Source organism: Mustelus asterias, chromosome 2 (assembly GCF_964213995.1).
Source record: "Mustelus asterias chromosome 2, sMusAst1.hap1.1, whole genome shotgun sequence".
NCBI lineage: Eukaryota > Metazoa > Chordata > Chondrichthyes > Carcharhiniformes > Triakidae > Mustelus > Mustelus asterias.
In genome coordinates, this window is record NC_135802.1 from 11,512,637 (window position 1) to 11,538,614 (window position 25,978).

General features: G+C 48.9%; 1 protein-coding gene across 1 annotated transcript in view; it reads left to right on the plus strand.

Annotated features, from left to right (window-relative positions):
- LOC144504389 (pituitary adenylate cyclase-activating polypeptide type I receptor-like) overlaps positions 1-25,978 on the plus strand; it is a 213,246-nt gene that overhangs the window by 124,169 nt on the left and 63,099 nt on the right. The window contains exons 5-10 of the mRNA XM_078229618.1: positions 1,825-1,957; positions 8,511-8,664; positions 12,156-12,216; positions 12,654-12,723; positions 18,219-18,310; positions 24,062-24,064. Coding sequence (XP_078085744.1) covers positions 1,825-1,957; positions 8,511-8,664; positions 12,156-12,216; positions 12,654-12,723; positions 18,219-18,310; positions 24,062-24,064 — 513 coding nt within the window. The remainder of the gene's footprint in view (positions 1-1,824; positions 1,958-8,510; positions 8,665-12,155; positions 12,217-12,653; positions 12,724-18,218; positions 18,311-24,061; positions 24,065-25,978) is intronic.

Genomic DNA, 25,978 nt, shown 5'->3' on the forward strand with positions numbered 1-25,978 from the left:
TCAGAACCATAGAAAGCCTGTAATGCAGAAAGAGGCCATTCGGCCCATTGAACCTGCACCCACTACTATTCCATCCAGGTCCTATCCTCATAACCCCTCCTATTTACCCTGCTATTCCCCTGACATTAAGGGGCAATTTAGCATGGCTAATGCACCTAACCTATGCAGCTTTGAACTGTGGGAAGAAACTGGAGGAAACCCACATAGACATCGGGGGAAAGGGCAGACTCCACACAGACAGTGACCCAAACCGGGAATCGAACCCGGGTCCCTGGCGCTGTGAGGCAGCAGTGCTAACCACTGGATGAGAAAGCAAAACTGCTGTTGCTGCAACTCTATAAAAAATGTCAATCAGACTGAGCCTTAGAGTAGCTTGAACCAAGGCTTTATCCACTCCACACCTCTTAACCGTGCCCAACTAAACATGTAGACATTGACAAAAGAGATCATAGAAAGGTGCAGAAGTGGCCACTTTGATGCACTCAATTTTCTTTCTCTCTCCCTCTTTGGTACCAATTTGGGTTTAATTTTCAATCTAATTTAACATTAATTCACGGTGGCACAGTGGGTTAGCACTGCTGCCTCACAGCGCCAGGGACTCAGGTTCGATTTCCGGCCTCGGGTCACTGTCTGTGTGGAGTCTGCACGTTCTCCCCGTGTCTGCGTGGGTTTCCTCCAGGTGCTCCGGTTTCCTCCTACAGTCCAAAGTTGTGTAGATTGAATGGATTGGCCATGCTAAATTGCCCCTTAGTGTCCAAAGATGTGTAGGTTGGGTGGATTGGCCATGCTAAATTGCCCCTTAGTGTCCAAAGATGTGTAGGTTGGGTGGATTGGCCATGCTAAATTGCCCCTTAGTGTCCAAAGATGTGTAGGTTAGGTGGATTGGCCATGCTAAATTGCCCCTTCGTGTCCAAAGATGTGTAGGTTAGGTGGATTGGCCATGCTAAATTGCCCCTTACTGTCCAAAGATGTGCAGGTTAGGGGGATTGGCCATGCTAAATTGCCCCTTAGTGTCCAAAGATGTGTAGGTTAGGTGGATTGGCCATGCTAAATTGCCCCTTAGTGTCCAAAGATGTGTAGGTTAGGTGGATTGGCCATGCTAAATTGCCCCTTAGTGTCCAAAGATGGGTGGGTTAAGGAGTTAGTGGGGTAAAAATGTGGGATTATGGGGATAGGGCCTGAGTGGAATGCTCGTCAGAGAGTCAGTGCAGACTCGATGGGCTGAATGGCCTCCTTCTGCACTGTCGGGATTCTATTCTATGATTAAATCAATTTAAAATGTTTGGGTTTTTACTCACAGACATCTGTGGCCACCATGTTCTATTTCCTGGGCTCCCTCACATTTGAATTTTAGATTCAAAAATGGTGGAGCTACACCAAGTGTATTTCTTGCTGCTTTCCAACTGGCCGGTGGACTGATTCATTGTTGCTTAGCAACTGACTGCGGTGCGGCAGGAAGTAGGTAAAGTTTGCCAAGGTCCAAGATGACCATAGGCTGCTCTCCCCCCCCACAAAGGTGGTGGTGATTTAACCTGAGGGTCACCGCACCTCAGGCAAGAGGCAAGGTTGAGCCTTCATGAATAACCTCAGCCGGTACAGGAATTGAACCCACGCTCTCGGTGTTGTTTCTGTGTCACTAACCCGCCATCCAGCTAACTGAGCCAGCCAACTCATCAAGGAATGTGGGATGAACATTCACATAATGAGTTGGATTGGATTTATCTCCATTCTGTGTAGTGCAGTGGAGATTTCCTCAGCGTTGGAAGATTGGAAAGTCTTTCTGTTGTTGCTGTTCTCTGCCTCATGAACCCTCGTGTCTTTCAGAAAACTACACTGTACTCGCAACTACATTCACATGAACCTCTTCGTCTCCTTCATCCTCCGGGCAATTTCCGTCTTCATCAAAGACGCCATCCTGTACTCTGAGGACGAAGTCAATCACTGCCCCATATCCAGTGTAAGTAAGAGCAACTCCAGGTGTGGGTACAGTGGGTGGGACAGTTGGCAGGGGGGGGGGGGGGGGGGAGGGGGGGGGGGGGGCATGAGGTGGGCATGCTTACAGAGGGCAGCTGGACTTTAATCCGGACAAATGCGAGGTAATTTGGAAGGTCAAATTCAGGCGCAAATTATTGAGTAAATGGCAGAACCCGAAGGAGCATTGAGATACAGAGGGATCTGGGCGTACAGATCCACAGATCCCTGAAAGTGGCAAAGCAGGTGGATAAGCTGGTCAAGAAGGCATACAGCATGCTTGCTTCCATTGGCCAGGGCATCGAGTATGAAAGTTGGCAAGTTATGTTTACAAGCATAAAGCTTTAGTTTGGGGCGGCACGGTGGCACAGTGGTTAGCACTGTTGCCTCACAGCGCCAGGGTGCCAGGTTTGATTCCCAGCTTGGGTCGCTGTCTGTGTGGAGTCTGCACATTCTCCCCGTGTCTGCGTGGGTTTCCTCTGCTCTGGTTTCCTCCCACAGTCTGAAAGACCTGCTGGTTAGGTACATTGGCCATGCTAAATTCTCCCTCAGTGTACCCGAACAGGCGCTGGAGTGTGGCAACTGGGGGATTTTCACAGCAACTTCATTGCAGTGTTAATGTAGGCCTACTTGTGACACTAATAAATGAACTCAAACTTATTTGGGATATTGCGCGCAGTTCTGGTCACCACACTGCCAGAAGGATGTGGAAGCTTTGGAGAGAGTGCAAAGAAGGTTCACCAGGATGTTGCCTGGTCTCGAGGGTGTTGGCTATGAGGAGAGGTTGAATAAACTAGGATTGTTTTCACTGGAAAGACAGAGGCTGAGGGGAGACCTGATAGAGGTCTACAGAATGATGAGAGGCACAGACAGGGTGGATAGTCAGAGGCTTTTCCCCAGGGTGGAAGTGTCAATTACAAGGGGCACAGGTTCAAGGGGGAAAGAGGGGGAAAGTTTACGGGAGACATGCACAGAGGGCGGCGGGTGCCTGGAACGCAGTGCCAGAGGAGGTGGTGGAATTAGACATATTAGCTATATTCAAGGTGTATCTTGATCGAGTCATAGTCATGGAGTCATCGAGGTTTACAGCATGGAAACAGGCCCTTCGGCCCAATTTGTCCATGCCGCCCTTTTTTAAAAAAATCCCTAACCTAATCCCAATTGCCCGCATTTGGCCCATATCCCTCTATACCCATCTTACCCGTGTAACTATCTAAATGCTTTTTAAAAGATAAAATTGTACCCGCCTCTACTACTACCTCTGGCAGCTTGTTCCAGACACTCACCATCCTCTCTGTGAAAAAATTGCCCCTCTGGACACTTTTGTATCTCTCCCCTCTCACCTTAAACCTATGCCCTCTAGTTTTAGACTCCACCACCTTTGGGAAAAGATATTGACTATCTAGCTGATCTATGCCCCTCATTATTTTATCAGATCACCCCTCAGCCTCCTACGCTCCAGAGAAAAAAGTCCCAGTCTATCCAGCCTCTCCTTATAACTCAAACCATCAAGTCCCAATAGCATCCCAGTAAATCTTTTCTGAACACTTTCTAGTTTAATAATATCCTTTCTATAATAGGGTGACCAGAATTGCACACAGTATTCCAAGTGTGGCCTTACCAATGTCTTGTACAACTTCAACAAGACGTCCCAACTTCTGTATTCAATGTTCTGACCAATGAAACCAAGCATGCCAAATGTCTTCTTCACCATCTGTCCACCTGTGACTCCACTTTCAAGGAGCTGTGAACCTGTACCCTTAGATCTCTTTGTTCTGTAACTCTCCTCAACACCCTACCATTAACTGAGTAAGTCCTGCCCTGGTTCAATCTACCAAAATGCATCACCTTGCATTTATCTAAATTAAACTCCATCTGCCATTCGTCAGCCCACTGGCCCAATTGATCAAGATCCCGTTGCAATTGGAGATAAGTTTCTTCACTGTCCACTATGCCATCAATCTTTGTGTCATCTGCAAACTTACTAACCATACCTTCTATATTCTCATCCAAATCATTAATATAAATGACAAATAACAGTGGGCCCAGCACTGATCCCTGAGGCACACCGCTGGTCACAGGCCTCCAGTTTGAACAACAACCCTCCACAACCACCTCTGGCTTCTGTCATCAAGCCAATTTTGTATCCATTTAGCTACCCTGGATCCCGTGAGATTTCACCTCACACAAGAACCTACCATGTGGTACCTTGTCAAAGGCTTGCTAAAGTCCATGTAGACAACATCAATTGTATTGCCCTCATCTACCTTCTTGGTTACCCCTTCAAAAACCTCAAACAAATTTGTGAGACATGATTTTACGCTCACAAAGCCATGCTGACTATCCCTAATCAGTCCTTGCGTCTCTAAATGTCTGTAGATCCTGTCTCTCAAAATACCTTCCAACAACTTACCCACCACAGATGTGAGGCTCACCGGTCTGTAGTTCCCAGGCTTTTCCCTGCAGCCCTTTTTAAACAAAGGCACAACATTTGCCACTCTCCAATCTTCAGGCACCTCACCTGTGACTGTCAATGATTCAAATATCTCTGCTAGGGGACCGCAATTTCCTCCCTCACCTCCCACAATGTCCTGGGATACACTTCATCAGGTCCCGGGGATTTATCTACCTTGATGCGCTTTAAGACTTCCTGCATCTCCTTCTCTGTAATATGTACACTCCTCAAGACATCACTATTTATTTCCCCAAGCTCCCTAACATCCATGCTTTTCTCAATAGTAAATACTGATGAGAAATATTCATTTAGGATCTCACCCATCTCTTGTGGATCCGCACATAGATGACCTTGTTGATCCTTAAGAGGCCCTACTCTCTCTCTAGTTATTCTTTTGGTCTTTATGTATTTGTAGAAGCTCTTTGGATTCTCCTTTGCCTTATCTGCCGAAACAATCTCGTGTCCCCTTTTTGCCCTCCTGATTTCTCTCTTAACTCTGCTCCTACACTCCCTATACTCTTCAAGGGATTCGCTTGATCCCAGCTGCCTATGCATGTCAGGTGCCTCCTTCTTCTTCTTGGCCAGGGACTCAATATCCCGAGTCATCCAGGGTTCCCTACTTCTTCCGGCCTTGCCCTTCACTCTAAGAGGAATGTGTTTACCCTGAACCCTGGTTAACACACTTTTGAAAGCCTCCCACTTACCAGACGTTCCTTTGCCTTCCCACAGACTCCCCCAATTAACTGTTGAAAGTTCCTGCCTGATACCATCAAAATTGGCCTTGCCTAAATTTTGAATTTTAACTTTTGAGCCAGACCTATCATTCTCCATAGGTATCTTAAAACGAATGGAATTATGGTCACTGGTCCCAAAGTGATCCCTCACTAACACTTCTGTCACCTGCCCTTCCTTATTTCCCAAGAGGTGGTCAAGTTTTGCCCCCTCTCTAGTCGGGCCATCCACATACTGAATGAGAAATTCCTCCTGAATACACTCAACAAATTTCTCTCCATCCAACCCTCTAATACTATGGGAAAGTTAAAATCTCCGACTATTACCACCCTATTTTTCTTGGAGCTATCTGTAATCTCCTTCCATATTTGCTCCTCAATTTCCCGCCGACTATTTGGGGGCCTATAGTACAACCCTATCAAAGTGATTTCCCCCTTCTTATTTCTCAGTTCTACCCATATAGACTCAGTGGCCGAACCCTCGGATATATCCCCTCTCAGTACGGCCATGATGCTTTCCCTAATAATAAGTGCAACTCCCCCTCCTCTCTTACCTCCTGTTCTATCTTTCCTATAGCATCTGTACCCTGGAACATTGAGCTGCCAGTCCTATCCCTCCCTTAGCCATGTTTCAGTAATTGCTATAGTATCCTAGACCCATGTACCCATCCATGCCCTGAGTTCATCTGTCTTGCCCGTCAGGCCTCTTGCATTGAAATAAATGCAGTTTAATCTGGACTTCCCTTGCTCTCTGTCCTGTTTTTGCCTGATCTGTCTGGTACTAGGATTACTGACACTGCCTTTACTATTTAATGTGCTCTCTTTAACTTCTGTGCTGTCCTCAACCTTCTCTTCTCCCGACTGCTTTGGGTCCCACCTCCACCCTCTCTCTCTCTCTCTCCCCCCCCCCCCCCCCCCCAAACTAGTTTAAACCCTCCCGAGTGGCTCTAGCAAATCTCCCCGCCAGGATGTTAGTCCCCCTCCAGTTCAGGTGTAACCCGTCCCTCTTGAACAGGTCACCCCTGCCCCAGAAGAGATCCCACTGATCCACAAATCTAAATCCCTGCCCCTGTATCAGCTCTCAAGCCACGCATTCATCTGCCTAATCTTCCTATTCCTACTTTCACAAGGACGTGGCACCGATAGACATGAACGGGAGGCGAACAAAGGGATAGAAGCCCCGTATTAACGCAGGCTCGGTGGGCCGAAGGGCCTGTTCCTGTGCCGTATGGTTCTTTGTAACAGGTATAGAATGTGCATCCAAACACTCGCTCACTGAGGTAGGTCTTGAAAGGAGGAAGTGGAGGGGCGGCGAAGATTAGGAGAGTTTAGGGCCTAGCTAGCTGGAGGCAAGGCCACTAACACATGTCAGGGTGTGATTTAGCTAGAGGACAGAGGAAGGATGTGCTTCCCGGGGAAACCTGTATCCCATTCAGTCCCCTTTGTGGGAGCAGGAGGATAGGGACTAGCGAGGGGAAAAAATATCAGGATGTAATAATGAATAGTTTGATGAGGAGGGAGTTGATGGGCAGGGGGTGAAGGGGGTGATTGGTATTTGGTCAGAATGTTTTAGGTTCAAGTCCATCTCAGGACTTGAGCACAAAATTCAAGGCTGGCGCTCCAAGGCAATACTGAGGGAATGCTGCACTGTCAGAGGTGCTGTCTTTCCAATGAAACATTGAAACAAAGCCCACCTTTCCGATCAGGTGGATGTTAAATATCCCATGGCACCATTTTTGAAGGAGAGCAGAGGAATTATCCATGTTGCTCTGAGCATTGTTTATCCTTCAATCGACATCAAAACACGGTAGCACAGTGGTTAGCACTGCTGCTTCACAGCTCTAGGGACCCGGGTTCGAATCCCAGCTTGGGTCACTGCCTATGTGGAGTTTGCACATTCTCCCCGTGTCTGCCTGGGTTTCCTCGCACAGTCCAAAGATGTGCAGGTTAGGTGGATTGGCCATGCTAAATTGTCCCTTAGCATCCCAAGATGTGAGGGTTGGGTGGATTGGCTGTGCCAAATTGCCCCTTAGTGCCCCAAGATGTGAGGGTTGGGTGGATTGGCCATGCTAAAGTGCCCCTTAGTGCCCCAAGATGTGCAGGTTAGGTGGATTGGCCATGCTAAATTGCCCCTTAGCATCCCAAGATGTGAGGGTTGGGTAGATTGGCTGTGCCAAATTGCCCCTTAGTGTCCAAAGATGTGTAAGTTAGGTGGATTGGCCATGCTAACTTGCCCCTTAGTATCCAAAGCTCTGTGGGTAGGTGATTGGCTTTGCGAGATTGCCCCTTTAGTGTCAGAGGATTAGCAGGGTAAACATAAGAGATTGTGGAGATAGGGCCTGGATGGGATTGTTGTCGATGCAGACTCGATGGACTGAAGGGCCTCCTCCTGAACTGTAGGGATTCAATGATTCTATGTCTGTGTGGATTTGCTGTGTGAAAACTGGTTTCCTTCATAACAACAGTGACCGTATCTCGAAATTACTTCATTGGCTGTAAAGATTGTGGTGGTGAAGGGCGCTACATCAATACAAGTCTTTCTTTGCTTTTATCAGTGGAGTGATGGCAAACGGGGATAGCCAAAGGGAGAATTAGAGGAGTGAATTGATCTCAGCATCGAGAAGCGGAAAGAAGTTACAGAGGCAGAGAGACCAATGGGGAGATGTTCAGAATTGAGATATTGAGGGATCAGAAACCAGTCAGCTCTGCAGCAGGGGACAGACGGGACATGGTTCGATTTGATTTAATTTATTATTGTCACATGTATTAACATACAGTGAAAAGTATTGTTTCTTGTGCGCTATACAGGCAAAGCATACCGTTCATAGAGAAGGAAAGGAGAGAGTGCAGAATGTAGTGTTACAGTCATAGCTAGGGTGTAGAGAAAGATCAACTTAATGCAAGGCAAGTCCATTCAAAAGTCAGACAGTAGCAGGGAAGAAGCTGTTCTTGAGTCGGTTGGTACGTGACCTCAGACTTTTGTATCTTTTTCCCGACGGAAGAAGGTGGAAGAGAGAATGTCCGGGGTGCGTGGGGTCCTTAATTATGCTGGCTGCTTTGCCGAGGCAGCGGGAAGTGTAGAAAGAGTCAATGGATGGGAGACTGGTTTGCGTGATGGATTGGGCTACATTCACGACCGTCTGTAGTTCCTTGTGGTCTTGAGCAGAGCAGGAGCCAAACCAAGCTGTGATACAAGCAGAAAGAATGTTTTCCATGGTGCATCTGTAAAGGTTGGAGAGAGTCGTAGCTGGGCAATAAATGCTGGCCAGAAAGCGACGCCCATTTCCCACGAAGGGATAATTTAAATAAGAATCATGGCTCCCTGCTGTAATTGAGTATCTGATTGCTTTCAGGTCCAATGCAAAGCCGTAATGGTTTTCTTCCATTATTGTGTGATGTCCAACTACTTCTGGCTGTTCATCGAAGGACTTTACCTCTTCACTCTGCTTGTTGAAACCTTCTTCCCTGAACGCAGATACTTCTACTGGTACATCCTGATTGGTTGGGGTGAGTTTCTTTTGCTGCTAGCGTCCAGGGTTACACCCGCTGAGTAACGCAAAGCTCGCCACATTGACATTACTAATGAGTTCATTGTGTTATTGGGCAGGATACGAGGGGGAAAGGTTGTCAGTATTCTTGTATTCTTTAATAATGTTTTGCCTGTTCCCCATTGCTTTCTCCATGGGAATGCCTCAGCCAATCAGAGTTGACTTGCCAACCAATCAGTGCCCTTTTATCCTGTAGGGTAAATCGCCTTGACTGTTTGAAATTTGGTATTTTTGTGTTTGTCCTGACGAGCGTTAGACGACAGGTTTCAGCAACTCTGTTCAGCAATAATCTTTCCGCGTTTAATATGATTTTTTTTAGTACAGACTCTTGTATGCCACATATATTGGAGTTGCTCAATGGAAAACCATAAAGCTACCATGAGATTATCACATCTAATTTATCAGGAACGGTTATATAGAGTGAGTCTCTTTTCTGTACCAAGGAGAGGGCTGAGGGATGATCGAAGAAGGTTCTTTTGATTTGATTTGATTTATTATTGACACATGTATTAGTATGCAGTGAAAAGTTATTGTTTCTTGCGCGCTATACAGGCAGAGCATACCGTTCATAGAGAAGGAAGGGAGAGAGTGCAGAATGCAGCGTTAGTCAGAGCTAGGGTGTAGAGAAAGATCAATTTAGTGTGAGATAGGTCCATTCAAAAGTCTGATGGCAGCAGGGAAGAAGCTGTTCTTGAGTCGGTTGGTACGTGTCCTCAGACTTTTGTATCTTTTTCCCGATGGAAGAAGGTGGAAGAGAGAATGTCCGGGTGCGTGGGGTCTTTGATTACGCTGGCTGCTTTTCCAAGGCAGTGGGAAGTGTAGACAGAGTCAATGGATGGGAGGCTGGTTTGCGTGATGGGCTGGGCTTCGTTCACGACCCTTTGTAGTTTCCTGTGGTCTTGGGCAGAGCAGGAGCCATACCAAGCTGTGATACAACCAGAAAGAATGCTTTCTATGGTGCATCTGTAAAAGTTGGTGAGAGTCGTAGCTGACATGCCAATTTTCTTAGTCTTCTGAGAACGTAGAGGCGTTGGTGGGCTTTCTTAACTATAGTGTCGGCATGGGGGGACCAGGACAGGTTGTTGGTGATCTGGACACCTAAAAACTTGAAGCTCTCGACCCTTTCTACTTTGTCCCCGTTGATGTAGACAGGGTTATTCTTTACGCTTCCTGAAGTCGATGACAATCTCCTTAATTTTGTTGACAGTGAGGGAGAGATTATTGTTGCTGCACCAGTTCACCAGATTCCCTATCTCATTGCTGTACTCTGTCTTGTCACTGATATCCGACCCACTACAGTGGTGTCATCAGCAAACTTGAAAAGTAACAGATGTATAAGGAGTAGAGTAGGGGGCTGAGAGCAGTCTTGTGGGGCACCAGTGTTGAGGGTGATCGTGGAGGAGGTGTTGTTGCCTATCCTCACTGATTGTGGTCTGTGAGTTAGGAAGTCCAGGATCATGTATCTGTCCAGATTCCTCTTAAACGTTGTTATAGAATCTGCTTCCACCACCTCCTCCAGCAGCGCGTTCCAGGCATTCACCACCCTGTGTGTGAAAAACCTGTCTCTTACGTCTCTTTTAAACTTTCCCCCTCTCACTTTCAACCTCTGCCCCCGAGTAATTGGCCCTTCGACCCTGGGAAAAATACTGACTATCCACTCTATCCAAGCCTGTCATAATCTTGTAAACCTCTATCAGGTCCCCCTCATCCTCCAATGAAAACAATCCAAGTTTGTTCAACCTTTCTTCATAGTCCATATCCTCCAATCCAGGCAGTGTCCGGGTAAATCTCTTCTGCATCCTTTCCAATGCATCAACATCCTTTCTTCCCTCTCCTCTCTCAGTATTCTGGGATAGACCCTATCTGGCCGTGCAGATTTGTCTACCTTAATGTTTTTCAAAACCTCTAACACCCCCTCCCTTTCTATCTCAACATGTCCTAGAATGACAACATCCTCCTTTCTACACTCACCATCCATCACATCCTTTTCCTTTGTGAATACTGATGCAAAATACTCGCTAAGGACCTCACCCACCTCATCTGACTCCACACACAAAGTCCCTCCACTGTCCTTGAGTGGACCCAGACTCCTTACAGACTCCTTAGTTACTCTCTTCTTCCTTATATACACATAAAAGGCCTTGGGATTCTCCTTAATTCTGCCTGCCAAGGACTTTTCATGGCCCCTTTTTGCCCTCCTAAGTCCCTGGATAAGTTCTTTCCTGCTATCTTTGTTTTCCTCAAGAACCTTATCCATTTTCAACTTCCTGAAATTTATGTATGCCTCCTTTTTCCTTAATGCTTCCAGTCTCTCTTGTCATCCAGCATTCCCGAATCTTGCCATCTTTATCTTTGGGCGGCCCGGTGGCACTGCTGCCTCTCAGCGCCAGGGACCTGGGTTCGATTCCCGGCTTGGGTCACTGTCTATGTGGAGTCTGCACGTTCTCCTCGTGTCTGTGTGGGTTTCCTCCGGGTGCTCCGGTTTCCTCCCACAGTCCAAAAATGTGCGGCTTAGATGGATTGGCCATGCTAAAATGACCCTTAGTATCAGGGGGACTAGCTAGGGTAAATGTATGGGGATAGGTCCTGGGTGGGATTGTGGTCGGTGCAGACTCGATGCGACGAATGGCCTCCTTGTGCACTGCAAGACTCATTTTGACAGGGCCATACTTGTCCTGAATTGTTAACAATTGACTTTTGAAAGACTCAGATGTGGATTTACCCTCAAACAGCCACCTCCAATCGATATTCCCTAGCTCCTGTCTAATACTGTTGTAGTTAGCCTTCCCCCAGGTTAGTATTTCCACTCTGCGATTATTTCTACCCTTTTCTACAAGTACCTTGAAACTTACAGAATTGTGATCACTGTTCCCAAAATGGCCCCCACTGAGACCTCAATCACCTGTCCAGGGTCCTATCCCAGAAACATGGGAAACATTGACCGGAACTTGGGTTCAAGGTGAGGGGCAGGAGGTTTAGGGGGGAATGTGAGGAAAAACCTCACATGGGAGGGGGGAGGAGTGGGAGGGTGGGGAGGAGTGGGAGTGGGAGCGGGGGGGAGTGGGGTGGTGAGGGTCTGGAATGCGCTGCCTGGGAGGGTGGTGGAGGCGGGATGCCTCACATCCTTTATAAAGTATTTGGCACATCATAACATTCAAGGCTAAAGCCCATGCGCTGGCAGATGGGATTAGGTGGGAGTTGAGGTGTTTCTCGCGTGTCGGTGCCAAACGGCCTGTTCTGCGCTCTCTGATTCTCTGATGGAAATAAATACAAGTCTTTCGACTTGTCTTGAAGTCCAAGAGCACTTGGGTGCAGTGCAATTGACCAACACCAGATGGCAGCAGATACCCAGCTCCATCCTGAGCCCCAGTCAGAATCATTGGAAAATCAGCGCTGGCAAAATGCCACTGTGTAAATGTAAACTGGATGTGTTTGTGTTTCTATTGACAGGAACCCCCACCATCTGTGTGATTATTTGGGCAGTGATGAGAATTCACTTTGATGATTCTGGGTAGGAGATTCACCATCTATCTGGTTTGTGTGTGTGTGTGTGTGTGTGTGTGTGTGGGGGGGGGGGGGTTATATATGGCGAGTATTGTGTGTGGAGGCGTATGCGGGTATTGTGTGTGAGTGTGTGTGGGGAGTGTATGGGGGGTGTTGTGTGTGTGGGTGTTGTGTGAGGTGTGTAGGGGGTGAAGAGGTATTGTGTGTGTGTGTGGGGGGGGGGTGTATGGGGGTATTGTGTGTGTGTGGAGGGGGGCGTATGGGGGTATTGTGTGTGTGTGTGGGGGGGGGTGTATGGGGGTATTGTGTGTGTGTGGGGGGGTGTATGGGGGTATTGTGTGTGTGTGTGTGTGGGGGGGGGGGGGGGGGGGGGGATGGGGGGTGGGGGGCAGTGCAGAGTCCAGTTTGCTCTGTGGGTAACTCTTGTCTTTTCCTCTCCCCCAGTTGCTGGGATACCAATGAGCACCGAGCGCTGTGGTGGATCATTAAGGGACCAGTCATCGTCTCGATCATGGTAAAGACAGCGAAACTTCCTCAGAGCCTCTTAGTGAAGGAATCCACGTAGCCACTCACCTCCCCCTCGAACCAGGGGGCTCTCCGTCCAGAAACATGGTGCCTCCCATTGACGATGGAGCTGAGGGAAGAATTGGCGCAGTGGTTAGCACTGCTACCTCACAGCGCCAGGGACCCAGGTTCGATTCCCGGCTTGGGTCACTGTCTGTGAAGAGTCGGCACGTTCTCCCCGTGTCTGCGTGGGTTTCCTCCGGGAGCTCCAGTTTCCTCCCACAGTCTGAAAGACATGCAGGTTAGGGTGCATTGGCCACGCTAACTTCTCCCTCAGTGTCCCGTGGAGTGTCAGTGAGGTGGATTGGCCATGGGAAATGTGTACGGTTACCTGTGGGAGGTGGGCCTGGGTAAGATAGTCTGTCAGAGAGTCAGTACAGACTCAATGGGCCGAATGGTCTCTTTCTGCACCGGTAGTGATTCTCTGATTCTAAGTTCTTTTTCTCTGAGGGTAGTGGGTCTGTGGAATCCTTTCCCCCCGAGTGCAGTGGGGGCAGGGTCATCGTGACCCCAGATACAGGTTAACTGGCAATTGCCAAGCAAGTGACTCATTCATGGGAATAAATGGGCATTTATTACTCTTGAACTGTGCGGCCATTTGTCACATGTAGGCCAGACCGGATAAGGACAGCCGATTTCCTTCCCTGAAGGACATTAGTGAACCAGATGGCAAGTCATGTTGCAGCTTTATAGAACCTTAGTTAGGCCGCACTTGGAATATAGTGTTCAATTCTGGTCGCCACACTACCAGAAGGATTTGGAGGCTTTGGAGAGGATACAGGAAAGATTTACCAGGATGTTGCCTGGTATGGAGGGCATTAGCTATGAGGAGAGGTTGGAGAAACTTGGTTTGTTCTCACTGGAATGACGGAGGTTGAGGGGCGACCTGTTAGAAGTCTACAAGATTATGAGAGGCATGGACAGAGTGGATAGTCAGAAGCTTTTTCCCAGGGTGGAAGAGTCAATTACTAGGGGGCACAGGTTTAAGGTGCGAGGGGCAAGGTTTAAAGGAGATGTACGAGGCAAGTTTTTTACACAGAGTGTGGTGGGTGCCTGGAACTCGCTGCCCGGGGAGGTAGTGGAAGCGGATAGGGTAGTGACTTTTAAGAGGTGTCTTGACAAATACATGAACAGAATAGGATGAGAATAGAGGGATATGGTCCCTGGAAGGGTAGGGGGTTTTAGTTCAGTCAGGCAGCATGGCCGGTGCAGGCTTGGAGGGCCGAAGGGCCTGTTCCTGTGCTGTAATTTTCTTTGTTCTTTTGTTCTTTATTATGACAGGCTTGGATAGAGTGGAGAGTCAGAGTCTTTTTCCCAGGGTCGAGGGGTCAATTACTCGGGGCATAGGTTGAAAGTGAGAGGGAGAAAGTTTAAAAGAGATGTAAGAGACAGGTTTTTCACACACAGGGTGGTGAATGCCTGGAACACGCTGCTGGAGGAGGTGGTGGAAGCAGATTCTGTAGCAACCTTCAAGAGGCATCTGGATAGATACATGAATAGGCAGGGAATAGAGGGATATGGACCATGCAGAGGCAAGAAAATATTAGATTAGAGAGGCATCTGTGTCAGCACAGACTTGGTGGGCTGAAGGGCCTGTTTCTGTGCTATACTGTTCTTTGTTCTTTGTTCTCTTCATTGTATATCTTCTTAATGAAGCAGGGCGGCACGGTGGCACAGTGGTTAGCGCTGCTCCCTCACAGCGCCATGGACCCGGGTTCGATTCCTGACTTGGATCACTGTCTGTGCGGAGTCTGCACGTTCTCCCTGTGTCTGCGTGGGTTTCCTCCGGGTGCTCCGGTTTCCTCCCACAGTCCAAAGATGTGCGGGTTAGGTGGATTGGCCGTGCTAAATTGCCCCTTAGTGTCAGGGGGACTAGCCAGGGTAAGTGCATTAGGTTATGGGAATAGGGTGGGATTGTGCTCGGTGCAGACTTGATGGGCTGAATGGCCTGTTTTTGTACTGTAGGATTCTATGCTTCTAGGAACAAATTTCCATGAGAGGAACGAAAGTGAGTTAAATTGAGTTGGAGCGCAGGAGGGAGATGGCAGAGTGTTTATTTTCCTGGTTAGTAACCTGGAGATGTGGGTTCAAATCCCATCACAACCAGCAGAGGAATTTCAATTCACATCATTGAAGAAATCTCAGCTAAAAAGCTGGTTGCAGTAATGGTGGCTGTAAACCTATTGTTGTAAAAACCCATCTGGTTCACTAATGTCCTTGAGGGAAGGAAATCTGCCGTCCTTACCTGGTCTGGCCTACATGTGTCTCCAGAGCCACAGCAATGTGGTTGATTCTTACTAGCCGTGGGGTGAATGCAACAGAGGTTCAACAGACTAATTCCCTTCCCCACTGCCTGGGGCCCATTCTGAGGCACGTCCCAAAAAAATAACCAATCATCCCTGGTTGTCCTCAAGGCTGAGTGTTGGCCGAGAAAACTCTGACAGAACAAGGGGGGGGGGGGGGGGGGGGGTAGGGTCTATTCATTCCTTTGAATAGACGTAGACGGCACTGGTATAATGAATTTCTCTTATTGAACAGAATTTAAAATTAAATCATTACAAAAATGAACAGAAAGATAAAAAAGCGAGAGAGAGAGAGACTGACTTCTTCTGTCAATCCTGTACTGATCAAAACAGAACTCCAAGACAGACTGAACTAAACTCAAAACATCAAGCTGAAACTACAATATTTGTGATTCGTTATCTTATTGTCGAAATTGTTTGGCACATGCTGTCTCTAACTCGGAGAAACTGGCCTGTCCTTGTAGATGTTGTTCATGAAAAAGCCTGTTTTGCTGGCACTGTACTTTGTCAAAAATGCAGTCAATTTTCTAGCTAACCCAGCATGCCTTCTGAGTTTCAAAATGTAGCCAAGTTAAAGCTGAGTTAGTTAATTTTGTAAGCTTAGCGTTTAAATGTAATTACATAGGCAGAAATATCTGAAAGCGAAGCCTTTGCATAGATGAAGCAAAACCACACACAGGATCAACAGGGGGTTTGGCCTTGAAGAGATGGCTCAGGTAAGGTCAAGGGACCTTCCCAAGATGGAGGGAAAAGGAAAGGGAACAGAATCGGAGCTCCCTGGATGAGGCAGAGAGTTGGATGGTGCAGGAAAAGGGGGGATGTGACGCTGTTAACAGACCAATCCTGGGGATGGTGGGATTGTCCAATGAGAGATTGAGGAGAGTGGGCCTGTATTCTCTAGAATTTAGAAGAATAAGAAGTGATGTTATTGACATGTACAAAATCCTTACAAAGGTTCGACAGGGTAAAGTTAATTTATTAGTGTCACAAGTAAGGCTTACGTTAACACTGCAATGAAGTTACTGTGAAAATCCCCTAGTCGCCACACTCTGGCACCTGTTCGGGTCAATACGCCTTTCAGACTGTGGGAGGAAACTGGAGCACCCGGAGGAAACCCACACAGACATGGGGAGAACGTGCAAACTCCACACAGACAGTGACCCAAGGCCAGAATTGAACCAGGGTCCCTGGCGCTGTGAGGCAGCAGTGCTAACCACTGTGCCACCGTGGTAGTTGCAGGAAGGATGCTTCCCCTTATTGGGCGGTGATCTAGGACTGGGGACAGAGTCTCAGAATGAGGGATAGGCCATTTAGGACCAAGATAAGGAAGCATTTCTTCAATCAGAGAGTGGTGAATCTTTGGAATTCTCGATCCCAGAGGGCTCAGTCATTGGGGGAGATTTTGAGAGAACACAGGAGAGTTTCAGATCCATTTTTTGGGTGAGTCTTTACTCCGAATCTTGTGGACATGGACAAGTCAAAAATTGGGCAAGACCATTTCCATCCACTAGATGGAGTGGGCTGGGCTTAAATCGCCAGCCAGCAGCAGAGGGAGCTATTGCGCATGTACAGGCTTCTGTGGCTGCACTTGTGCAATTGCAACAGCAGAGGGCTGGCAACTCTGAGAGTGAGAGATCTGTCAGGCCTCTGCTGTTGCAGCCGACTTCAACCCGGCACCTCCCTTCCTCAGCTATCGTGAGCCCCACACTGCCCGTAAATATCACTCCCCTCATCCGCCCCACCGCCCAGACCAATCGCACACCCCCCCCCCCTACCAATCACCTGAAAAGTGGCACCAGGCCACCCCCTCCCTCCCTATACAGACCGCCTGCAGAGTGGCAGCGGGGCCCCCCCCCTCCCTACTCGACCGAACGGCCTGGCCTAGCCCCGCCCTTTCGGGCCCTGCCCATACAGGCCTCTCCCCCTGGCATTGCCTCATGGGCAATGCCATGATGTCCCTTGGGCAATGGCAGGATGCCAGGCTGGCACTGCCCAAAGGACGCCCCCACCCTTGCCCTTGACATCCCCGGGCAGGCCTCAGTGGCCTCTGGTTCTACCGGCGAGGCCAACACGACTGTTCCCCGTTCATGGGGAGCGGATGTTTTCCTCGCCGGAGAGAACCTCTCCTGGCGAGGTTACAAAGACAAGTGAGCCCGGACGACTGAATACTGGGCTCACTAAACACATGGAAATGCTGTTTTAAATATATATTTTTAAAAATTCAGCCTCCCACCGGGAATGGGCAGGAGGCTGACTGCTCCGGAAATCCGGTTCTGGTAAGATCGCGAGAGGCGGGAAATCGGGAGTGATCCTGGTTTCTCAGCTTTTGCGCGATTCTACCAGCTCACTGCACCCAGCGATTGGCAGAGTGAACCAATAAAATCACCCCATTGAGTATGTTTAAAACAGAAATCAACAGATTACCAATGATGTTAAGGGATATGGGAACAGTGCAGGAAGATGGCATTGAGGTTGAAGGTCAGCCATGATCTAGTTAAATGGTGCAGCAGGCTCAAGGGGCCGAATGGCCTACCCCTGCACCTACGTTCTGCTGCCCTTTGAAATGGCCTAGCAACCCATACTGTTGTATTCAAGAAGCACCATCTTCCCGAGGGTAGTTGGAGGTGGGATACAATTGGTGACCTTGGCAGCGACGCCCACCTCCCTGTGTACATAAGAACTAGGAGCAGGAGTAGGCCACCTGGCCCCTCGAGCCTGCTCCGCCATTCAATAAGATCATGGCTGACCTTTACATGGACTCAGCTCCGCTTACCCGCCCGCTCACCATAACCCTTAATTCCTTTACTGTTCAAAAATCTATCTATCCTGGCCTTAAAAACTTTCAATGAGGTAGCCTCAACTGCTTCACTGGGCAGGGAATTCCACAGATTCACAACCCTTTGGGTGAAGAAGTTCCTCCTCGACTCAGTCCTATGAGATAGTAGAGGAGTGGGCCATTCGGCCGCTGGGTGCGCTGCACGGGCGCGCCATTGGTGCAGGGCATCAGGCGGGTATCAACGCACAGGAGAAAATGATCATGGGGGTTTTGGTTGGAAATTGGCGCCAGTGATGGGTTGAGTCTTGGCGCCCATGGAAAGGATCTACAAACTGATGTGTGTCCTCTTGGTGTTTACTCCAACAGGTCAACTTCATCCTGTTCATCGGAATTATATTTATCCTGGTGCAAAAGCTCCAATCGCCTGACATTGGAGGCAATGAATCCAGCATTTACTTGTAAGTCTTTGATATTTGTCTTGGAGCTTTACATTGGATGAAAATACCTTCTGTTGTACAAGTAGGAAAAGGTTGTCATTGGTCAGACGGGTGTTGTTTAGATGTGGGTGAATTTCCCCACTGTGATGTTGTTATTTCCGGTGTGGTTAACCTGGGACGATTCCGGGCTATTTGTGATGTAGTCACCAGCCTCTCATTGTACACATCACCTGCCATGCACTTCATGGGAATTCAGGAGAGATGCATGAATCATAGGATCCGACAGCACAGAAGGGAGGCCATTCAGCCCATCGGGCCTGCGTTGCCCCTTTGGAAGAATCACCCCATTCGCTCCACTCGCCTTCTCTGTCCCGGCAAATCTTTCCCCTTCTACTTTCTGTCGAATCAGCTCCCGCAAACGCTTACAAAATTCATAACGCAGGAAGAGGCCATTCGGCCCACTGTGTCTGTACCAGCCCAGAGAGAGAAATCCAGTCGAATCCCACCTTCCACCTCTGGCTCCATCAACCTGTAGATTACAGCACTGCGATCGCTTAGACAGGTTTTATTTCTAAATTATGGCAAGTTCTGCTTCGAGCTTTGAGGTCCAGATCTCCACCACCCCCTGGATCATAACCTTATTGGTGAATCATTTGTGAGAGGGGAGTGTGCAGCGGGATCTGGGTGTCCTTGTGCACCAGTCACTGAAGGTGAGCATGCAGGTGCAGCAGGCGGTAAAGAAGGAAAGTGGTATGTTGGCCTTCATTGTGAGAGGTTTCGAGTACAGGAGCAGGGATGTGTTGTTGCAATTATACAGGGCCTTGGTGAGGCCACACCTAGAGTATTGTGTGCAGTTTTAGTCTCCTTTTCTGAGGAAGGATGTTCTTGCTCTCGAGGGAGTGCAGCGAAGGTTTACCAGGCTGATTCCAAGAATGGCGGGACTGATGTATGAGGAGAGATTGACTAGGTTAGGATTGTTTTCACTGGGTTTCAGACGAATGAGGGGTGGATCTCATAGAGACTTATAAAATTCTAACAGACTAGGCAGGGTAGATGCAGGGAGGATCTTCCAGATTGGGGGGGGGGAGTCCAGAACCAGGGGTCACAGTCTGAGGATTTGGGGTAGACCATTTAGGACGGAGATGAGGAGACATTTCTTCACCCAAAGAGTGGTGAGTCTGTGGAATTCATTATCACAGGAAGTAGTTGATGCCAAAACATTGAATGTATTCAAGAGGCGGCTGGATATAGCACTTGAGGGTGAATGGGATCAAAGGTTATGGGGAGAAAGCAGGATTAGGCTATTGAGTTGGATGATCAGCCATGACTGTGATGAGTGGTGGAGCAGGCTCGAAGGGCCGAATGGCCTCCTTCTGCACTGTAGGGATTCTATGATTCTGACCCTTGTGCAGAGCCAGTGAGGCCCGATGGCCAGAATAGCCTCCTTCTGCGCTGTAAAGTTCTACAATGATCATGGCAGTGATGCAGGCACGGGAACCGACTGATCACATCGGAACGCTGAGAATATCCCCTTGTTCAGATTTGAGATAGGAATGTGGGGGGTGGAGGGAATGAATTTAATATCTTCATTTAAGTCAACTGGATGATGAGTTCAAAATGGAGTTAGCCAATGTAAATATTAACCCTCCCATGACCTGTGAGTATCGGAGGGGGATGTGGGGTGGGGAGAGGGGGAGTGCGGTGGGGCTGGACGTGCATCCTCACCCCCAGGGATGTCACTTGGGTTTGACTAGGATGCTACCGGGACTTGATGGTTTGAGTTATAAGGAGAGGCTGGATAGACTGGGACTTTTTTCTCTGGAGCGTAGGAGGCTGAGGGGTGATCTTACAGAGGTCTATAAAATAATGAGGGGCACAGATCAGCTAGATAGTCAATATCTTTTCCCAAAGGTAGGGGAGCCTAAAACTAGAGGGCATAGGTTTAAGGTGAGAGGGGAGAGATACAAAAGTGTCCAGAGGGGCAATTTTTTCATACAGAGGGTGGTGAGTGTCTGGAACAAGCTGCCAGAGGTAGTGGTAGAGGCGGGTACAATTTTATCTTTCAAAAAGCATTTAGACAGTTACATGGGTAAGATGGGTATAGAGGGATATGGGCCAAATGCAGGCAATTGGGACTAGCATAGTGGTACAAATTGGGCGGCATGGACAAGTTGGGCCGAAGGGCCTGTTTCCATGCTGTAAACCTCTATGGGGGGACTTTACGACCTTGTTCGGGCGAGATCCTAAAATCCTGCCCGAGGCCAATGGAGATTTCTGTTCTACAAACCTCACCTGCTCCAATTCCATGGCGGGCAAGATGGTAGCATTCCGGCCTATGAGTCTGGAGTCACATGCAAGCCAGACAGAGAAAGGATGGCAGATTTCCTTCCCTAAAGGACCAGATGGGCCTTTACAGGATGCGACCGTTTCATGGTCACCATTACTGCGACTAACTTTTCAATTCCAGGTTCTTTTTAATCAATTGAATGTAGATTCTAGCAGCTGTTGGGTTTGAACCCATGTCCACAGAGAGCCCCTGGATTACTGGTCCAGTGACATTCCCACTCTGCCACCATCTCTGGGATGTGTTGCTGATGCTTCTGAAGTCGACCAACCCACTTACACACAGGGCCCATTGTAAACATTGGGCCAGGTGTCGCCATAGCAACGCACCTAACGGTGTCTCCCATTTGTTAATCCCGAGTCTTCTGGTCGGAACGTTTGACCCAGTGGCTGAGGAGATCCCTCTCACCTCCCGGGTGATTGGCAGGGCCATGCTATAGGGAGCTGGAGAGGCATTTGTTGAAAAGCTGGCCTCATTTCCAAATCCAGGGTCGTGACCCCTGTCCGAATTTTGGCAGGCAGGAAGGAGGTCGGAGGTGGACGAAGGTAGGGAGAGGGGGAGGGGAGCGAGAGAGAAGCAAACAGAGACCGGACAGTGTCGCTAATCTTATTCCTCACTTAAGGAGAGACATACTTGCATTGGAAGCAATTCAGAGAATGTTCATGAGGCTGATTCCTGGCAAGAAAGGGTTTATTTATTTATTAGTGTCTCAAGTAAGGCTTACATTAACACTGCAATGAAGTTACTGTGAAAATCCCCTAGTTGCCACACTCTGGCGCCTGTTCGGGTACACTGAGGGAGAATTTAGCATGGCCAATGCACCAAACCAGCACAACAGTCCCACCCAGGCTTTACCCCCATAACTCCATGTATTCACCCTAGCTAATCCCCCTGACACTGAGGGGCAATTTGCACGGCCATTCCACCTGACCCGCACATCTTTGGACTGTGGGAGGGAACCGGAGCACCCGGAGGAAACCCACGCAGACACGGGGAGAACGTGCAGACTCCACACAGACAGTGACCCGAGCTGGGAATCGAACCTGGGTCCCTGGCGCTGTGAGGCAGCAGTGCTAACCACTGTGGCGTCAAAATGGCGCAGGAGGGCGATGGAGGGGGGGGGGAGGGTAATGGGGTTTGCCCACCTGCTTTCGGACCACTTTGCCATCAGCGGGAATGGTGGCATCCTGCCCACCTGCCTGGAGAGAATTGGGTGACTTGATTGGCCAGGTGAAGGGCACTTACACCCTTTGCAGAGGTTCCTGTGACACATGGGCAGGCGGTGGGGACACTGTCGGGTGGGGAGACCCTCCAGTGAAACCTGATGGCCTTCCGACGGAGGGGCATGCGGGAAAGGGGGTGAGGGGAGGGGGTGGGGTGCTTGTGCTCATACCTCATGAACCCCCACCCTGTGTCGCCTGGCCCCAGCATCCCCCAATTCTGGTGACGACTCTCCCATAGGCCCCTGGGCCATCGACATGGCAACTGCAGTCCCCCCATTGGCCAGCAGCTGAGCACGACCGAGGCTGCTCTCTGATTGGGTCGGCAGTTCTCTCTTGTGGGGAGAGTTGGGTTGGTGGGCCCGGGGGGGGGGGGGGGGGGGGGGGGTGTGGGAGGGTGGTGGTGGTGCCACCTTTTGCTAGGCATGGCGGGCTCCAGCAGCAGCCACTTAATCTGCCCCCGCTGGGAGTGACGTGCTCCTCCTCTGGCCTCGCCACCTGCGGAGCGACATTCCATCCCACTTCAGGCCTCCACAGGGATGCTCATCCTGGTAAATTCGGCACGAAATCAGGTGGGAAAGAGAAATAAAGCGAGGGAAAGGAAAATAGGAGTCAAAGAGAGAAAAAGAGATCGAAAGGGAAGGTTATAAAGAAAGGAAAGGAATTATTTTGTCATTTCATATTCTTCAACAACAATTAACACCTGAAGGATTGAGAATTTGTGTTTGTAATAGTACATTTTCAATGCCAGAGAGGTTGGCTGGCAGTAAAGGTTTAAAGTTTATTTATTAGTATCGCAAGTAGGCTTACATTAACACTGCAATGAAGTTACTGTGAAAATCCCTCAGTCGCCACACTCCAGCACCTGTTCGGGTACACTGAGGGAGAATTTAGCACGGCCAATGCACCTAACCAGCACGTCTTTCAGACTGTGGGAAGAAACCGGAGCACCCGGAGGAAACCCATGCAGACACGGGGAGAACGTGCAAACTCCGCACAGACAGCGCCCCAAGCCATAAATCGAACCAGGGTCCCTGGCGCTGTGAGGCAGCAGTGCTAACCACCGTGCCACCCAGTAATCAACATTTGTCATGAACCTGGTATTCTTGGAATGACAAGGCTTAATCGTGCTCGATTCAGTGTTGGTCAATTAGCCTGGCAGTGAGACTCCATTCCTGTGATACCCCTGCTGCCATTATGTCAGGATCATTTTTACAGCAAAGTCTGTCCCAGAAAGAGTGCAGAAAAGTCCAAAGATGTGCGGGTTAGGTTGATTGGCCATGCTAAAAATTGCCCCTTAGAGTCCTGAGATGCGTAGGTTAGAGGGATTAGCGGGTAAATATGTAGGGATATGGGGTAGGGCCTGGGTGGGTGTGGTGAACCATAGATGGTTACCACTATGGGTACTGAACCATAGATGGTTATCACTATGGGTACTGAACCATAGATGGTTACCACTATGGGTACTTGTACATATGTTACTCTTGTCACTGTTGGGGTTAGGGTTGGGGTGTTCCACCTGTTGGTATTGTTCTGTGGTACACTCCGGTTGGCTCTGCCTTCCTATAGGAGTATAAAGGTCACTGCACTTCCTAGTGACCCTTTAGTCTGGGATTGTATTGTTAAGCAGTATGCTCCATTCTTGTTGCTAATAAAAGCCTTTATTTCCCGGGTACGATCCAGCCTCCCGAGTGAATTAATCACGCATCAGTGGGATTGTGGTCGGTGCAGACTCGATGGGCCGAATGTCCTCCTTCTGCACTGTAGGGTTTCTATGAAGATTTACTCGGATGCTACCGGGACTTGATGGTTTGAGTTATAAGGAGAGGCTGGATAGACTGGGACTTTTTTCTCTGGAGCGTAGGAGGCTGGAAGGTGATCTTATCGCGGTCTATAAAATAATGAGGGGCATAGATCAGATAGATAGTCAATATCTTTTCCCAAAGGTAGGGCAGTCTAAAACTAGAGGGCACAGGTTTAAGGTGAGAGGGGAGAGATACAAAAGTGTCCAGAGAGGCAATTTTTTCACACAGAGGGTGGTGAGTGTCTGGAACAAGCTGCCAGAGGTATTAGTAGAGGCGGGTACAATTTTGTCTTTTAAAAAGCATTTAGACAGTTACATGGGTACGATGGGTATAGTGGGATAAAAGCAAATTACTGCAGATGCTGGAATCTGAAACCAAAAGAGAAAATGCTGGAAAATCTCAGCAGGTCTGGCAGCATCTGTAAGGAGAGAAAGAGCTGACGTTTCCAGTCCGGATGACCCTTTGTCAAAACTAAAAGACTTAGAAAGTGGGAGATATTTATACTGCAGGGTGAAGGAATGAAAGATGGGTCATCGCCACAGAAACAAGGGGAAAGGCTGCTAATGGCAGCCCATAGAGAGAATAAAGGGTATGAATGGCTTTGACAAAGGGTCATCCGGACTGGAAACGGCAGCTCTTTTCTCTCCTCACAGATGCTGCCAGACCTGCTGAGATTTTCCAGCATTTTCTCTCTTCGGTTATAGAGGGACATGGGCCAAATACGGACAATTGGGACGAGCTTAATGGTAAATAATGAGCGGCATGGACAAGTTGGGCCGAAGGGCCTGTTTTCACGCTGTAAACCTCTATGTCTCTATGGCTCTGTGTTACCTGTCAAACTTTCAAAATAGGTTAAGGAAAGACACACTGACAAACTCTGGTTGCTGTATTTTTCTTGCTGAGTAATCAACAAAACAAGAACTCATATCCGTATAAATGTTAGATTGTTTTCCTGCGCATGTGGCATTTTGATGATAAGGTTATATTAATTGGTAGCTGCATCAAGCTGGTTTTATCTTGCAGTCAACAGTATTTGTGTGTTATAGTGGAGTATTCATTATAACAAAGATTAGTTGGTAAAACAAAGTGGCACAGTGGTTAGCACTGCTGCCTCACAGCGCCAGGGACCCGGGTTTGATTCCCGGCTTGGGTCACTGTCTATGTGGAGTTAGCACATTCTCCCTGTGTCTGCGTGGGTTTCCTCCGGGTGCTCTGGTTTCCTCCCACAGTCCAAAAGATGTGCTGTTTAGGTGGATTGGCCATGCTAAATTGCCTGTTAGTGTCAGGGGACTAGCTAGAGTGAATACGTGGGGTGACGGTGATAGGGTTTGGGTGGGACTGTCATCAGTGCAGGTTTGATGGGCTGAATGGCCTTGTATGCTCTGAAGAGATCCTATGATTATGTGAGGGCTCTTTAACTGGTCATTAACTAACAGCTTACTGCCACATGGTTTTGGTCTGCTTGCAGGCTGTTGTGATATTTGTTCCATGTGGTGTTCTTTGGCATCAGTTTTGCTGAGTAGGCTTTGCCCTCTCCCAAGGGCATTGATTTCCCGACTCCAGTGCAGATCTGGGAATCTCCCAGTCCTTTGTCTACTGTCCTTGACCGTGTGGCAACTCTGCCTCCCAGAGTCGAATAGCCTATCGTCGACGCCACCACCTCTGCCAACACATGATGGAATGTTGACACATGTGGAAGCAATGCCCTCAGGAGGAGGTGGGCCAGATGGGGTGGGTGCGGGGGTGAAGTTGGAGAGGGGGCCTCAATGGAAACAGCTGGGATGTTTATTTGCCACCTCAGTGAGGTGGACCTTTCCTTGCCCCATTGTCTGACCCGGCTGCATTCACAGGGTCTAATGGACAAGCCACCATGTTTGCTGGAGCTGGATAAGTAAATACTGGCCCATAGATAAGAGGGTCAGGTAGGTGAGGGGTCAGGAGGTGAGGGGTCAGGAGGTGAGGGGTCAGGATGTGAGGGGACAAGAGGTGAGGGGTCAGGAGGTGAGGGGTCAGGAGGTGAGGGGTCAGAAGGCGAGGGGTCAGGAGGCGAGGGGTCAGGAGGCGAGGGGTCAGGAGGCGAGGGGTAAGGTGAGGCAGTGCAGTTAAACTGGGGGATTCCCAGATTAACCAGGAGGGATGGTAAAGGAACATCAGATCTGTACAGAACAAAAATCATTGAAATGGACAACATGGAAGAGCTGATGTTCTGGAAGTTGGAAGATTGGTGTGTCCCCGGCGCTGCGAGCAGGATTTCTCGGACGGTGTATCCCGTCACCAGAAGACCCCCTCAGATCACCGCAGCCACAGAAGCGGTTTGCAC